The sequence below is a fragment of the Cavia porcellus genome, unplaced genomic scaffold (genome assembly GCF_034190915.1).
Source record: "Cavia porcellus strain 051 isolate PalLab524CR breed Dunkin Hartley unplaced genomic scaffold, mCavPor4.1 scaffold_15, whole genome shotgun sequence".
In the NCBI taxonomy this organism is placed as follows: Eukaryota; Metazoa; Chordata; class Mammalia; order Rodentia; family Caviidae; genus Cavia; species Cavia porcellus.
The window spans coordinates 9,803,799-9,818,115 of NW_026947498.1; the positions used below are offsets into that span (position 1 = coordinate 9,803,799).

Consider the following 14,317-nt stretch of genomic DNA (forward strand, 5'->3'; position numbering starts at 1 on the left):
GTGCCCAGCAACACTCCGCAGAGACAGCCCAATGAGCCATGTTCAGCTGTGATCCTGGGGGACAGATTCTAAACCTGGGATGTGGAGAGGTTCAGTTCCCCAGGGCGTTGCTGCTGAAGTGGGTGGATCTGAACTGGGAGACCACCTTGGAGTCAAGGTACCTACTAGTGGAGCCCCTCTTGTTCAGAGGTGAGAACAGTGATTTGAAAGACAAAGGATCTGGCCTTAAGGGCACTCCCTGCCACCACAGGCACAGACATCTCTGCTCACCTAGGGGCTGAGCAGGAACCACACTTCCTGCCCCTCTTTACTTTATTTTTTTTTTTTATTTTTTATTTTTTAAAGCAAGGATGCCTGCCGGTGTCCCCGACAGTCACACAAACCCTGAACGTGCTCATGTTAGGGCCACTGTAGGAAAAAGATGTGACGAACACATTTCACAAGGCTTCCTGGACCTGAGGATTAATCCTGCAGTGTGCAGAGTCTGTTCTCATACTGATCTGTGTCCCCGTGTCAGGAACCTTCGAGAATGGGACAGGCAGCCTCTCCGGAGCACTCACTGCCCAGTCCCTGGCTCCGAGGCCTGAGGAGTTTCCCATCTCTCCCGTGCACACTCTTCCAGGGGAACCTAGCGCCCAGGCTGCCTGCAGGGACTTGTAGTGAAATGCAGGGGCTTATTTGACCATGTACAATGGTAAATGAGTTTCTCTGGCACGGGTGTTCCGAGCTTCTGAACCCAGAGACTTTCTTTATTGGTAATAAAGAAACAGCCAGATTGCCGACTTTTTTTCATCACTCAACTAAAATGAAAATAGCTTCAGAAAGTAGTAGAAATCTTAGGTCTATTCTTTTGGAAGCAAGGGGACGTTTTGTCCTAAATTAGCGGCTCAAAATATCGATTGAGACAGATTGGAAGGCAGGAGAAACCCCTCTGGCTAGGAGGTGAAAATTCTACTGCTCTCCCCAGAAAACCCCATCCCCGCCCGCCACACCTAGCGGCTGCCCCACGGGAGAGCCTCCTCCAGAAGGCAGGTTTGCTCTCCATGTCACGTTCCAGCCCCTCTGAAATCCACAACTTTATCCTCTGCTGGAGAAACCCAGTTCTAATTTACTTGAAATTCGTCTTCCAGGGATGGGGCCTTCATGCACGGTGGGAGCTCACACCACCAAATTGCTGCAGACAATTGATCCTGCATCTCCAAGGGGCCATTTCTCTCACTCAAGGAGTCGGGATGTTCCTCAAGTGGAACAAGCAAAACATCTGCACCCCGAGTCCTCCAGACATGCAGCTGATGGAAACAGGCGGGGCGGGGGGGGGCTAAAGACTTGGTAGCAGGAAGCAGTTGGTCGTGGAAAGCTTCCAGGGGACTAAATATCCAACACTAAGTAAGGATGTGAGCACCATGATTCGGGGAAATTTCTACACCAAGGTTGAAGTTCAGCATTTAGATCACCTTTGGACACACACACACAGCTATAAGTGTCACACCCATTCAAGTGTGTTTTCATCGATTTTATGACTTCATTCATCAGGACAGAGCCCGGGGTCAGCCAAGTGGCCCTTGAACAAGCTGATGTGCCATTGCATCGTGCTGCTGGGGCTTCCTTGGTGTGGTCAGGACCCTTCGGGGAAGGACCCTCGGTATACTGCTGTGGTCAGACTTGGGTTGCTCCAAGAGCCTCCTTGTCTTAGCTACTTTCTTGCCGCTGGAACAAAGTACCCAACACCCACAGCCTGAAGGAGAAGAGGTTTACTTTGGTTTGTGTTTTCAGCCCATGGCTGGCCAGCTCCCAGGACGGACGGGCACTGGGAAGGGAGCCGCCACACCCCCAGTGACCCCTCACTTCTGCTCAGACCCTACCTCCCATCAGCGAGTCAGATCTAGGCCCGGGGCCCACTCCCCTTCCATAAGGCCCACCGCTGAGCACACAGGAGTGTTGGGGGGCATCTAGGTAGTACCAGGACTTTCGCCCTGGCAGGAAGAACGGTGCTGTCCATGAGAGGACCAGCCAGTGCGAGGTGACGATTATGGTTCTTTAGCTGGGTTTCTTTGCCTTTTCTTTATTGTAAAGCCACAAGGCCACCTGTATCAACCATTCCTGCCCACATGGGAGAGCGACCTAGGTGGTCAGCTAGGCCTCACTCTCAGAAGGGCCCGATGAGGCCTGGTTCTCTGCTGTCACCATCCTAGAATTCTTAGTGCATGAACAAGGGCACTGTGCTGGTGTTTCTCACTGGGCTCCACAAAGCCCACCGCCCTGCCCCCTCTACCCCTGCCTGCACCTGCACCGGCTCAGAGTGGGTGGATGGCAGGGTTGGGGTGGGGAGACGGAATGCTCCCTTGTGTCCAGGTCTCGGCCTCAGCCCACCTCGGCCCCCGGGGAATTCTTCAGGGACCACAAGTAGACATCGAGTCCCCTGAGGCCGCTGCTCAGACTCTAGAGTTGCAGGAGGCTGCATTTTTATTTTTGTCATGTGGAAATTCAAAGTCCTCTTCCAGAATTCAACTGTGGGGGAATTCTTACATGAATTTCAGCCAGCTCCGGCTTTCAGTAAGAACTCAGCAAGAAAACGATGACAAGAAAATTCATAATACAGAGTCCTCCAAGTGGAATGAATCAGCTTTGAAGATGGAAAAGATGAAATACAGAAGAAAAAATAGCTATGAATTTGAAGGAGGGACCTCGTGGAGATGCTTGACAAATTGCTGTATCTATTTTAAGAAATTTCCTTCAAGAAGAGGCGAAATCGCCTGCATTCCTGAGGTAGAGAACAATGCCAGAAATAATATTTGAGATGTGACACTGCATTATCTAGATATTTTGACAGGACTTATACAGATGTGAGAACTGGGCTATAAATACAGGCGAGTCCATCTCTTGAACAAATTCCAAAGAGAAGAAAATAATAATAATCAGTAAGAAGTCACCGGGCTCCAAGGTCCAAAGTGCCTTGACAAGGTCCATTCCACAGTGCACTGACACTCGGACACAGGAGAGGTCGCCCAGACATGCATGACTTCGCCTACACATGTCTCACGGTCAGGATGTGCGAACTTTAAAACAATCACAGTTCCAAAAAGTATTAGTGACTGTCCTCATGTGACCTATTCCCAACTTACTTAAAAGATTTTTTTGACTCACACTTTTAAAAAAAAGATATGAGAAATCAGTAGAAGCCCAACCTTCAGAATGGATAAATGTCCGATATTTCTCAGGCGTTTGCATCACTAAGGAGTTAAAGACTAAACACAGCACCACTCAGACATCCATCCATTAGCAAACTTCAGGCGATTCTAACCCAGACCTAGGATCCCTGGCAGCGGTTGGGGTGCTAATTTCAGGGCCCCATCCCTCCTCCGCCCTGGGGGAAGGTTTTTCCCAACCTGGTCCCCTTCCCCTCCCCAGCCTGGCCATGACCACTTCACCATGGCCTAGCTGTCACATGGCTGACACACAGGACAGAACCATCTCCACGCAACCCCAGAACACAGTAATTTTAGACCATGTTGCCATGTTGTGTAGCTCGCAAACTCTCTAAGGGATACTCAGCACAAGGCCCAGCTCAGCCAGGCTCTTCTGCAGGGTGAGTTCTACATGAGGCCTGGGGAGAAGCAGCTGTGGGTCAGACAGACTCTTACAACGTCCCTGTCAGCGAGGACCGAGGCACACCGAGGACTGCGAGGCTGCTGGCTAGGAGGCAACCGTCCACAGGACCCACTCTGTCTGAGAAAATGTTTGCTGAGAGTCTTCTACCTGGGGCTCGGAGTGCTCCCCTTATCCAGAGAGATGCGGGCAGGTGAGCCCTGGAAGTTTACGCCCAAGGTCAAAGAAATTCTACCAGCTGAGGCCGAAGAACACATCACACCCCCGTGCTGTTCACAAACTATTTCTCAGCAGTAACAGCCCTGGTGTGTGTCAGCTGGGGACACGAGGTGGGGAGGAACTGATTTCCCGAAGCAGGCGGAGTCCTTCAGGCAGAAAGGGCCCCGCCTGGGTTTCCGTGAGCTCTCTTTTCACTCAAGACCACAAAAAATATCCAGGACTGTTTTATTTTTAATGCGTTGCTCATCCAGGGCTGAGGTGGAATCGGGGCGGGTACGGGAAATGGGTTAGGGCCGGAACATGACAGGAGACGAGAAACTTAGTAGGTGACAGAAAGTGGTGACAACCTGAGACTGGCTTTTCCTTAGGAGCTCTGAGTTTTTGGAGGGCAGGGGGGATAAGATTACTTTTGGTCCACTTGGCCCCTGGTTTTGAAGTGACCACCTCGAGACAGAGCTGAGCTCAATAGCACATGCATGCTGTCCCAGCAGGAGGAGGCTGAGACAGGGAGATGGCTTGAGTGTAGAATTTTGAGGCCAGCCTAGGAAATATAATGAGGTCCTATTCAATACATACATGCATACATAAATGCCATTTTAAATGAATGACAAATACAGCCTCCTCCAAGCCTTGACCCAAAGTGGGGCAGGTAGAAACAGCAGCTTTCCTATGCCGAGGTCCCTTAAGCAGACTGACTACAACCCAGGCAGGGGCAGGGGCACTATGTTCAGCTGCACGGGTTGCAGACTGCTCAACTTCAGGGTGCCCTGGGGACTGGCAGCCCTGCCCTGAAAAGTGCCCCCTGTCAAGTCTTGCAGAGTGAAGAGGACTCAGAATTCCTGTTTGTATCTTCTTACTATCTGAGATCAATAAAAAGTCAGTTCACTAAGAACTAATACCTGATGGATCCGGATGGACATCATATCACAGGGTAAAAAGTGTGAGGATCCTGGGACAGGGGAGTGTCCCTGCCATCCTCAATGGGGACCTGCCCTCAGAGGTCACGGTGCGTGTGTCCCAGGGCCTCAAGATTCCTGCTGGCGGGCAGGTGCCCTGCATGGTGACCTCTGGGACGCAAGGCTGAACCCTGGCTGACTTTAGAAACCTCCAAGGTCAAGGTCACAGAGTCCAAAAAAAGTGGTGTGGGGCTCCTGGGGCTGGGCAGAGGGACAGGGCCAGAATTTCGCCTCCCCAGGAGAGGACACCTAGAGCCCTATATCACAGCAGTGCCAATACCCTGAGGTCACCAAGCCAGACACACAGATGTGGTTGCCACGGTAAGTTTCTATGTGTTATTAGCCACTATTTTAAAATTTCTGAGTAAAATCACAGATGGAAACAGACTGACGCTGGCAGCACAAACAAGGCACCAACTACCTTTCTCCTACCCTGCGGTCTCACTGAGCTCCAGGAAGGCTTAAACTGATACCCAGGAAGAACTAGAGGCACTGTTGCCGTTGAGCATCGAGTAGCAGATTTCCAAGGCTCCCATGAATAATTAGCCCCCAAATACAAGTCATGTGCTAACATCGTGATTGGAGTTAACAAAACCATTACAGCCAGCAAGACAGCTAAAGCCTGGCTCATATCCATCATGTCCTTGTTCCTTTAAAGGCTTATTTTTTGTATTTTATAATACAACCATCGATACATTCATACACACAATTCAAAAACAAATGGCAACATTTTAAGCATGTGAGGGGTTTTTTTTGGTTGTGCAAACACGTTTAAGTTTTTTTCCATGAGGGGGATGCTATGGAAACCTCTGGAATCCCGCGTTCCAGAGAATCTGAATCCTGACCACTGGGGGCGCCAGACCATCTTGCAGCCATGGATTTGGAGGTGGATGGACGAGTCCGTGCAAAAGACTGACCAGCTGGATCGCACGGTCATTGTCAGGGCAATGAGCGCTCACTGCCGAAAAGTCAGCAAAGGGAGAGGAGAGGTCGCACTGAGCGAAGAGATGAAGTCCTGTCAGGCCGGCATTCATGGTTTCACTGCGGCATGCTGTTTACGGTTTTGTTGTTGCTATTTCCATCCTACACTCTGCTGCATTGTGACAATTCATATCTAGATGGCCCCCAAAGCCTCAGACACATAGGTGGGGCTCGGGGTGACTGGATCCTGGGACTTGATACTCAATAGTGATTGGCCCATTGGTTTGAAGAAGCGCCCACTGGGGCCTGGCCTGGAGGGGTTCTTCTCCCTCCCCAGCGCCTCCCTTTTCTCCCTACTTCCTGGAAGCCATGAGGTGAGCCACTCGCCTCCGCCAGACCCTCCTGCTAAGCATCTGGTAGTCTATGGACTGAACCTCTACAAACTGTGAACTGAAATAAACCTCTCCTCCTTCTCCCCCTCCTCTTCCTCCTCCCCCTCCTCCTCCTCCTCCTCCTCCTCCTCCTCCTCTTCCTCCTCCTCCTCCTTCTGCTCCTGTGGGGATCAAGCATTGTGTCCCAGCAGCAGAAAGTGACAAAGGCACAACATATAAGGAGATCCGATTGTCACAGGCAGCTCAGTACAGTCTCCTGTCCACCTGGAAGTTTCTGGGCAAGGCTGCTGTCCACTGTGTGCTTGCACCATTGCAGACAGAATGCAGTACCCCGGAGGCCCCAGCACAGCCACTCTCAGACCCACACTGACCACTTTGTGGCATCAGGGATTTCTGCGCACTCAAAGTGTGACGTGACCTACAATTTAGAAAAAGAGACCCTAGACACAGTTAGGTTTTTTGCCAGGCTCAAGGAAGAAGAGTTGTGTTTTCTAACAACCCCTAAGCAGTGGTACGACTGAATAAGGGTACAGACAGAGGACTGAAATTTTAAAGCATGCGTATTCCCCTAGTTAGCTTGCCACTGAGATCCAGCACTCAGTGAACTGACAGGTACACCGACTTAAACAAAGGAGATCGTAAAGAAGGGGAGCATATTTCCTTGCCTTATTGCTACTCTCACTTGATGAAGAGAAACGTGCATGAATATCGTCAGCCCCTGGGGTCCTGAGTGCAAGGGTTGCATGACATTAAAATGACGAGTCGCTTCCTTAGAGTATGGCAGAGCCGCGAGCACAGTGGCCAGGGCAGACGCCCACTTCCTGCACCGCAGTGCTCTACCACGGGTCCAGATCTCAGTAGGAGAGCTGGGGTCCCAGCCCCTTGGTCCCCGAGTGGGAAATGGAAGTGTGTTGGGCTTTTCAGGCCCAGGTCTGTGTGCACCGCAGGGGCAGAAACCCCGCAGGGAGGCCTCCCTCCTCTTTCAGAGCCAAATGGCCTCACTGGACAGGTCAGACCCCAGACCCTCTGCTCCCTTCCCCTTCGCGTCCTGTATGGGGCGCGCGATTTCTTCCCGACTCTAGTTCGTCTCCCTTCTACTTAGAAGGCGGCAGATCAAGAGAGGAACATAAAATCACGGTGCTTATGGGTGATGGATTTGTCCGGTGGCTGTGTCACACACATGACGGCGTTTCCCTTTCGGAGATGGAATGAGAAGCCGCTCAGTGCAATTCTGAAACATAAATTTGAGCTATTTCCAAGGCACAACAGTCCTCAGGCAGATTGATGCCTGCCATGTGTCACTGGTGCTGAATCAGTCACATAAAGCAAAAGCGGGATGGAAGCTGAATTTATAGGTGCAGCTATTGATGGATGTGGAGAGCTTGTTTTGCTTAGGGCACAAAATAAGACCTGCAGATTCCCTGATCATCCATCCGTTCAAAGGGCTCCTCTTCCCAGCTGACTGAGCGACTCATTTCTAACCTTTGCTCCAACCTCAATTCATTCCAAAGTGTGGAAGCGTGGTAAATAGGGTGCACTGGGGAGACAGCAGTGGGGGCACCCCTGCCCCTGTGCAGGGTGCAGACACACAATTTAGTCTTAAAATCCCTGGGAGAGCAGATTTGCATCCATCTCTCTCATCTAGGCCTGTTTCGAATATAAATTAAGTATTTAAATATTCAATATAATTTGAAATATTCCCTCTAACTATTAACATGATGAACACCATTGATGATTAATTTAACTGCTAAGATATTTACATGTGCAACTTCCTTTTGGATGTTGGGTGTGCTTTACAGCCTTTTGGATGTTGGGTGTGTTTTACAGCCTTCTTGAATTTGCAGCTTGGCTGGCGGGGACCCTGGAGCATTCCCTGACTGAAGGCTGCTTAGCTCCTTTTTCCTCCGGTCTTGGCCACACTCCTTTTCTACTTCAGTACAGCAAATCAATTTTCCAGAGGTTCCTAGGCTCTGCCTCTGTGGCTCTGGCCCCTTTCTGTGAATTCCACCCTCACCTGAAGGGTCTCAGCCAAGGCAGCGCAAAACACGGGGTATGAGTTCCACAGGGCTTCCACAGCACTAGCTTCTCTCTGACATTTGCCCAAACGTTAAGAGTTCTTCATGCTGAGTCTTCTTATCTTCTCATTTTCCTTTACTACCATGAGAGCATTCAGTGTGCGCCTGGACCCCTCCACCCATCTCTCATTTAAATAATATCAACCCAGGAATTAAAAACAAAATAATAGCCTTTGTTTTCTGCAGTGTACCCCACAGGCAAATCTCAGCATTCAGAGACAAGGGGTTCTGGGACACAGTTCCACCAATGAATAATCCACTCTTGGAAATCCATAAACTCACTTAGGAACTGGAATAAACTGGGGACCACCCTGGGCTACTTGGGAGTGACATAACATTGTCCATTGGAAAGCTCATAGTCTGGGAAAGTCTTATAGTCAATAAAATAAAATTGATAAATATTTTACCTGCATGCTCTTTAATACGAAGCCATCAGCCAAACAGAATACAAGCCTATGTGTGTGTAATCCCAAAACCTCCTCAGTAGGAAGCTCTTTCCAGAAAGTCATGCAGAATTAATAAGAAACCCGAAGTGTGGGCTTGCAATACTGTGAGTGTGTTCAAAGAGTTCAGTGCACCCAACTGCTGCAGAACAAGCAAGTTGGGGTGCCTTCCCCCCACCAAAAACCCCTGCGAAGGAGGGGTGTTAGCAGGTCAAAAGAGAATGCACAAGATGTGTGCCCTGAAAATACAGAAAATTTGTTTTAAAAAGGTTTTCCTCTTCATCTTGATCACACTAGTCTACTCAGCCTCTAACGAAATCTACTGAGTCATTTATTCAAGTTTCCTCTCTGCAGAAAACAGCGATGGTACAGCCTGCGTTCTTTCCTCATTGGAATTCAAAGGAGAAAAACAGCCAGACTTTTTAATCCCTCGACATCCATTAACAAAATGCAGGATGGGGAAGTAAATTTCATGGCAATCCATTAAGATCACCAGCCCTGCAAATATAGTTTTATGCTAGTTTCCACGTCTTTCCTGCTAGGGAAAGTCAGAATTTGAACCCTGGTTGCGCTTGGTGTCTGGCGAGATGGAATGGTTCCACTTAGAGCAGTATCTGTCACCGTGTGGTCACCAGAACCAACTGGGTCCTCGTGGCTCTTTTCCTAAATGAGGAGAAAAGCAAAAGAAAAACCTCAAGAGAAACTGGGTTGTCATCTGCCTTTCTGTTGCTGGGCCGCTGGGACCAGTTGCAAAACACACCTTTGGTGCAGTCCCCTTGGAACTGCACTTAGCAACTGGTCCGCAGCACCCGGGGCCTCAAAGACCCCGCACCAAGCCTCCAGCACAGGTTCCAGCTCACCACAGCAAGTGGAGACCTCAGCACAACCCTGCAATCCAATTCTCAAAGCCGCCACTCACCAGGTTACCTGATAGCTGACCATAGACACCCCAAACCAGTGCTGCATAAGAGTTTCTCCGCACTAGGAACTGTGCCGCCCTCTCCCCTGCCAAAAATATTTTGCCCCACCCCTAGGTTTAAGTGTGAGCTGAGCGCCTCCCTCCACATCCTGGTGATCTCTGCTTTTTTGTATGTCTTCTTGTAGACCACAGAGCCTTCCAATTTGGAGCCCAGGACAAACGTGTCTTTAAAGATGCCCTTATGCTGTTGGCGTTTCAAACCGTGCCTTTAGGAGCCTTCGTCCTGTGGTATGGCCAAGGGTCTAGACAGAAAAAGGTTCCCTGCCTGGCTCAGAACAGCGCTGTCCTCGCCCAGCCAAAGCAAGAAGAGAGCCAGAGACAGGGAATCTCGGGCTGGGAGGTGGCTTTCCTCCCGGGAGTCTCAAGACTAATTAGTAGCCACCAAGATATTAGTCTTATATAACAGGGAACAGGACGCAGGCCTTCCCAGACAGGTGACCGGTGTGTCACATTTCACACCCTCTCCAAATGTGTCTTCCTCCTTTCAAATCTTGCTCCCCACCCTCATAAGTAAGTTAATTCTTTTAGAAAACAACTTAAAATAACAGACATTGAAAGAGAACCTGGGACTTCTCGTCTCCAGGACCCTTTTATAAGGTGGCTAAGAACCAAAAGAGCCCCCCCCACCCCGTGCATGTAGAGAGCCCAGTGTTGGGGGAGGAGTGTGAGTTTTGGAAAGCTGGGCCTGGGGCGGGGGGGGGGATTCTGTCTGGTAATCCCCTCAGCCTTGCGTTTTGATCCCTACTAAATTATCCCTCTGTTCATCTCCCAACTGCTCCAGGCTCATCTGACATACTTCAATACCAAAATGTAAATTAGACGCCCCCACAAGCTACCTCCGCTCTCTCATTGCCCTAAATTTGGACTTTATTTCCACGCTCTAGTTGAGCTGCTCTTTTCAATCACATGCCAGTCACCCCAAAATGCCATTCCAGGGGAAGAGCTTAATGTGAGGTAGAAGTTGCCCCGTTTAAAGCTGGGTCCAGCTCTACTTGCTGTTCCCCCTTTTCCTCAAGGCCAGAAGACCCCGAAGTGCAGGGCCAGACCCAGGGAACACTGGCCCTGGGGTCCTCCCTGCCCAGCTGGCTCTTCACTGGCTCCAGGGACAGCCTGTGAGCTTGGGAGTCTGCGGGGGCCACTATACCCAGTAGCCCAAGGCAGTGGCTCTTAAAACTCAGTAAACCCTGGGCTTGGAGGAACATCTGACCAAAGTCATGGCTGCGGCCCCCTTGAGTGACCCATCACACAGCAAATAAGTGCTCCTCTTAAGTCCATTCCTGCGTGAGAGTTATTAGAACCAGACACAACATTGAATTCATCCAACTGCGGAGAGCTTCGGGAGGGGGACCAGGGCCCTAGACAGCAGGAGATTCTGTTCCACTTTATTAAATGTTTTAAGTAGATTTAAGCTCCAGTGAAAGGACATTCCTGCTCTGCATTGAACCCATGCCCAGGAGCCTGGAGCCCAGCCAGGAGGGGGTCAGAGGCTGAGGTGCGGAGCCAGTCATTGAGCACAGAGTGGGCTCTGGGCGAGGGCATTTGTCCACACCGGAGCTTGGACCTGGAAGCCTGGTGCTCCATGCCGATTGTAAAGAGCAGGGTCATTCAGCAGAAGTGCAGTGAAGACCTCCTCGGGGACACAGGGTCCCCGCTAGAGTCCCATCCAGCCCAGCACCTGGGAGGCTTGTAAGGACCCCACTGGGCAGGAGCCTCAGCAGGAGGGGGTGACTGAGCCCAGCCCCAAGGCAGCCGCCTGTATCCAAGAGGGGGCCCAGCCTGGCTGCTGTCCAACCCCTCCTCCCACAGGGAGCTATCCAGGGGGTCTGCAAAGGGAAACCATCTGTTTCTGGTTGCTTTGGGAGACAGGTGAGCAGGAACCTCCCTGCAGTCTTGCAGACAGCCCCTCCCCCCAGTGCACAGGGAACAGAGGCCTCGGCCCCTGGCCCCCACTGTCCCTGCTTATTTCAGGGCCCTACCACCTTGCCAGACCCTCCTCTTCCTGCTGGCCTCTCCTTGCCCCCAGTGGTCCAAGATGCCCCAGGCGTTTGCACTTCTGTGTGCACCTGGTGACGACCCAGCATCGCAGCCGAGTCCTAGCTCTGCCACTCACGAGCCAGTGACCTTGAACTAGGACGCTACAGGCCTCAGTTTCTGCATCTGTCAACTGGGAATGGCAGTGGCCCCTACCGCACACAGTGGCCCGGAGGCTTGGAGCAGGGGATGCCTGTGGGGGCACTTGGCACCCTGCTCTGGAGGCAAACACTGGCTGTTTGGCTGCTGTTGTTCCTGTGATGTTGGCTTGGGGTTGCTGGGAGACCTCTCGTCTCCCACCACGTCCACCTTCCCCTCCCTCGGCTGCTGCCCCCGTTGCCAGCCTCGTTCTCAGATCTGTTCTCAAATCTGACAGTGCGTTTCCCTTCAGCCTGTTACATCCAAATCACCCGACAGAGAGAGAGAAGCCGTGAGAAAGCATTTTATTTCTGAAGTTGTTAATTTTACTCTAGACTCCCCAAAAAAGATCACCCATCTGTCAAACAAATTTTAAAAAAATTATAAACACAGAGACGTTAACGAGCTTTAAAAGTAAGCATTTAAGTGCCAAGCAAGAGGAAAGAGAAACGGACTTGGCCGAGTGAGGATGGCACGGTGCAGCCCCCAGCCTGCCTCGCGAGGAGCAGGGGCGATGACGGGCTGTCCCCCGCCCTGGAGCCAATGCTTCGGTCCTGCCAAACCCCGCTCGGTGCACACGGATTCGGAAAAGCCGCTTTCCGACTAAAATTAGCTACTCCCCACGAGTGGCCCGAAACTCCGAGGCAGCACACAGCTGCCCCAGGGAGGAAACAACCCGCTTTCCCGGTCCAGGTCTAAACCCAGAGCGCTTTCCAAAGCCAGCATCACATGGGCACCAACCAGGACTCCATCTCTGTCCAAGGCTGATTTTAAAAAGTTGCAAACTTAACCAGTGCCTGCAAACCCCTCCCAAGCCAGCTGCCCAGTGCACCGGCACCCAGGGAAATCGTTACAGGACGGATGACTCCTCTGCCCCAGCAACCACCCTGCTGCCCCCCAGAGGAGGTGGGCTGATGGCCCACACCCTGCCCAGGGCCTCCCTGTGGCCCGGGCGCCACTCACCTCACTCATGTTGGCTTCGGCTCCGCAGCTCAGCTCGTCCCGCCGCTCAGCACAGAGAGCTCTGCTAGAGTCCTGCTCTGCTGCCGTCCTGGCTTTTCTCTTAAAAAGAGCTGCCCGGTGGCATCATGCCTCCCGCCAGCCAATCAGAGGCCTTCACCTGTCTGCAAGATGCAAGATCCGAGAGCACCTGGAGCCCCCTAGCGGAGAGGAGCGGCGTGGCAGGGCCCTGCCCCTGGTCCAGCAGGGAGGAGAAAAGGGAGAGGGGCACGGGTAGGAGGGGGTCGCTCTCCTGGTCTCCTGGGGGCGGCGTGGGAGGGGGCTCGCCGTGGCGCACCAGGCGCTGCCGACTTTTGCATGTGGACTCTGTGGCCTGCTGCTCTGCAGAATTTGTTTTTTTGGGGTCTGAGAGTCTCTGGGCGGAGTTTGGGGGTCTTGGAGGTTTGGGATCCAATCATCCATAAGCCAGGGCGGTTTCCTCTTCCCGATTGTATCCCTTTTATTTCCCTCTCTTGCAGGATTGTTCTAAGACTCCGAGTCCGGTATTTATAGGGAAATACATCATGAGATCATTGTGTTAGGTGAAATAAATCAGACTCGGAAGGTTCAGTGTCCCATGGCTCCTCTGTGAAAAAGTCAAAACATAATGTAAAGAGCAGGGTAAAGGAGAGATGGCGGCCCAGGGGAGGCCGGCTTTTAGGGGACAGAGGGGACTTCCGGGGGGCGGGAGGGTGAAAGTACTGAAGATCTGTGCATGGACCGGATCCCGAAACCGATGTGGTTATTATGTACCACAAACGCACACAAATTACATTTTATTTTAATTTAATTCAAAAAAACTTTTGAAAAACAAGTGACACAAAGATGGCCACAAGAGTCTACCCGCAGAGGATAGGAGTCACACGTGGATATTGCATTTCAACCATTAGTGGGAGGGAAGAATTCTTACTGCCATGGGCACCCAATCTCCCACCCATCCCGGCTTTGCTGGAGCCACGCAAATTCCTTCCCCACCCTGCTGCCACAGGCCTGGCCCTCAGGGTTTCCCGTGCCTGCTCCCTCTGCCTCTGCCCGTCTGTCGGCCACCAGACCCAGGCTGGGAGGGGAGGAGCAAACGGCCTCGGAGTGGGACCAGCACACCTACAAGGGCAGGGTGTGCTCACGTGCAAAAGTGTGTCAGGGTAAAAGATGCACTGCCATGAATCCCCGTGAGACACCTCATACGCACACATCTGTCCTCTGGCTGCTTTCTGGGCTGCTTTCTGAAGAGCTCTGGAGTCCTCCTTTCTGAGTGACTTCAGGACGTGTGATCAGTGTGGCTGCCAAGTGCCACCTGGAGGGAGGCGGGCTCGTAAAAACTCCCTGGTGTGTCTTCTCCACCTTAGCATCAGATCTGGACCATGTGGCTTCCGGTTCTTCCCCAAATCAAAATAACCACAACAGGGAAACACTGCAAATCCATTTAGGACATCGAGGCAGCCAGGATGGCACAAGTAAAGACACTCAGGAGAGAGGACTCCAGAGCAGCTGCTGAGCGTGGCAGGGGTGAAGTGAGAGAGAAAATGATTAGAGTAATTGATGGCATGGCAGTGTCTTC

The 14,317-nt window shown here is 51.7% G+C and overlaps 1 protein-coding gene across 1 annotated transcript in view; it reads right to left on the minus strand.

The window, feature by feature from the left end:
* Nucleotides 1–12,870, minus strand: part of Pcp4 (Purkinje cell protein 4) — a 49,579-nt gene extending 36,709 nt beyond the window's left edge. Inside the window, exon 1 of the mRNA XM_003463908.5 lies at nt 12,724–12,870. Coding sequence (XP_003463956.2) covers nt 12,724–12,732 — 9 coding nt within the window. The 5' untranslated portion in view covers nt 12,733–12,870. The remainder of the gene's footprint in view (nt 1–12,723) is intronic.
* Between the last annotated feature and the right edge of the window lie 1,447 nt (nt 12,871–14,317).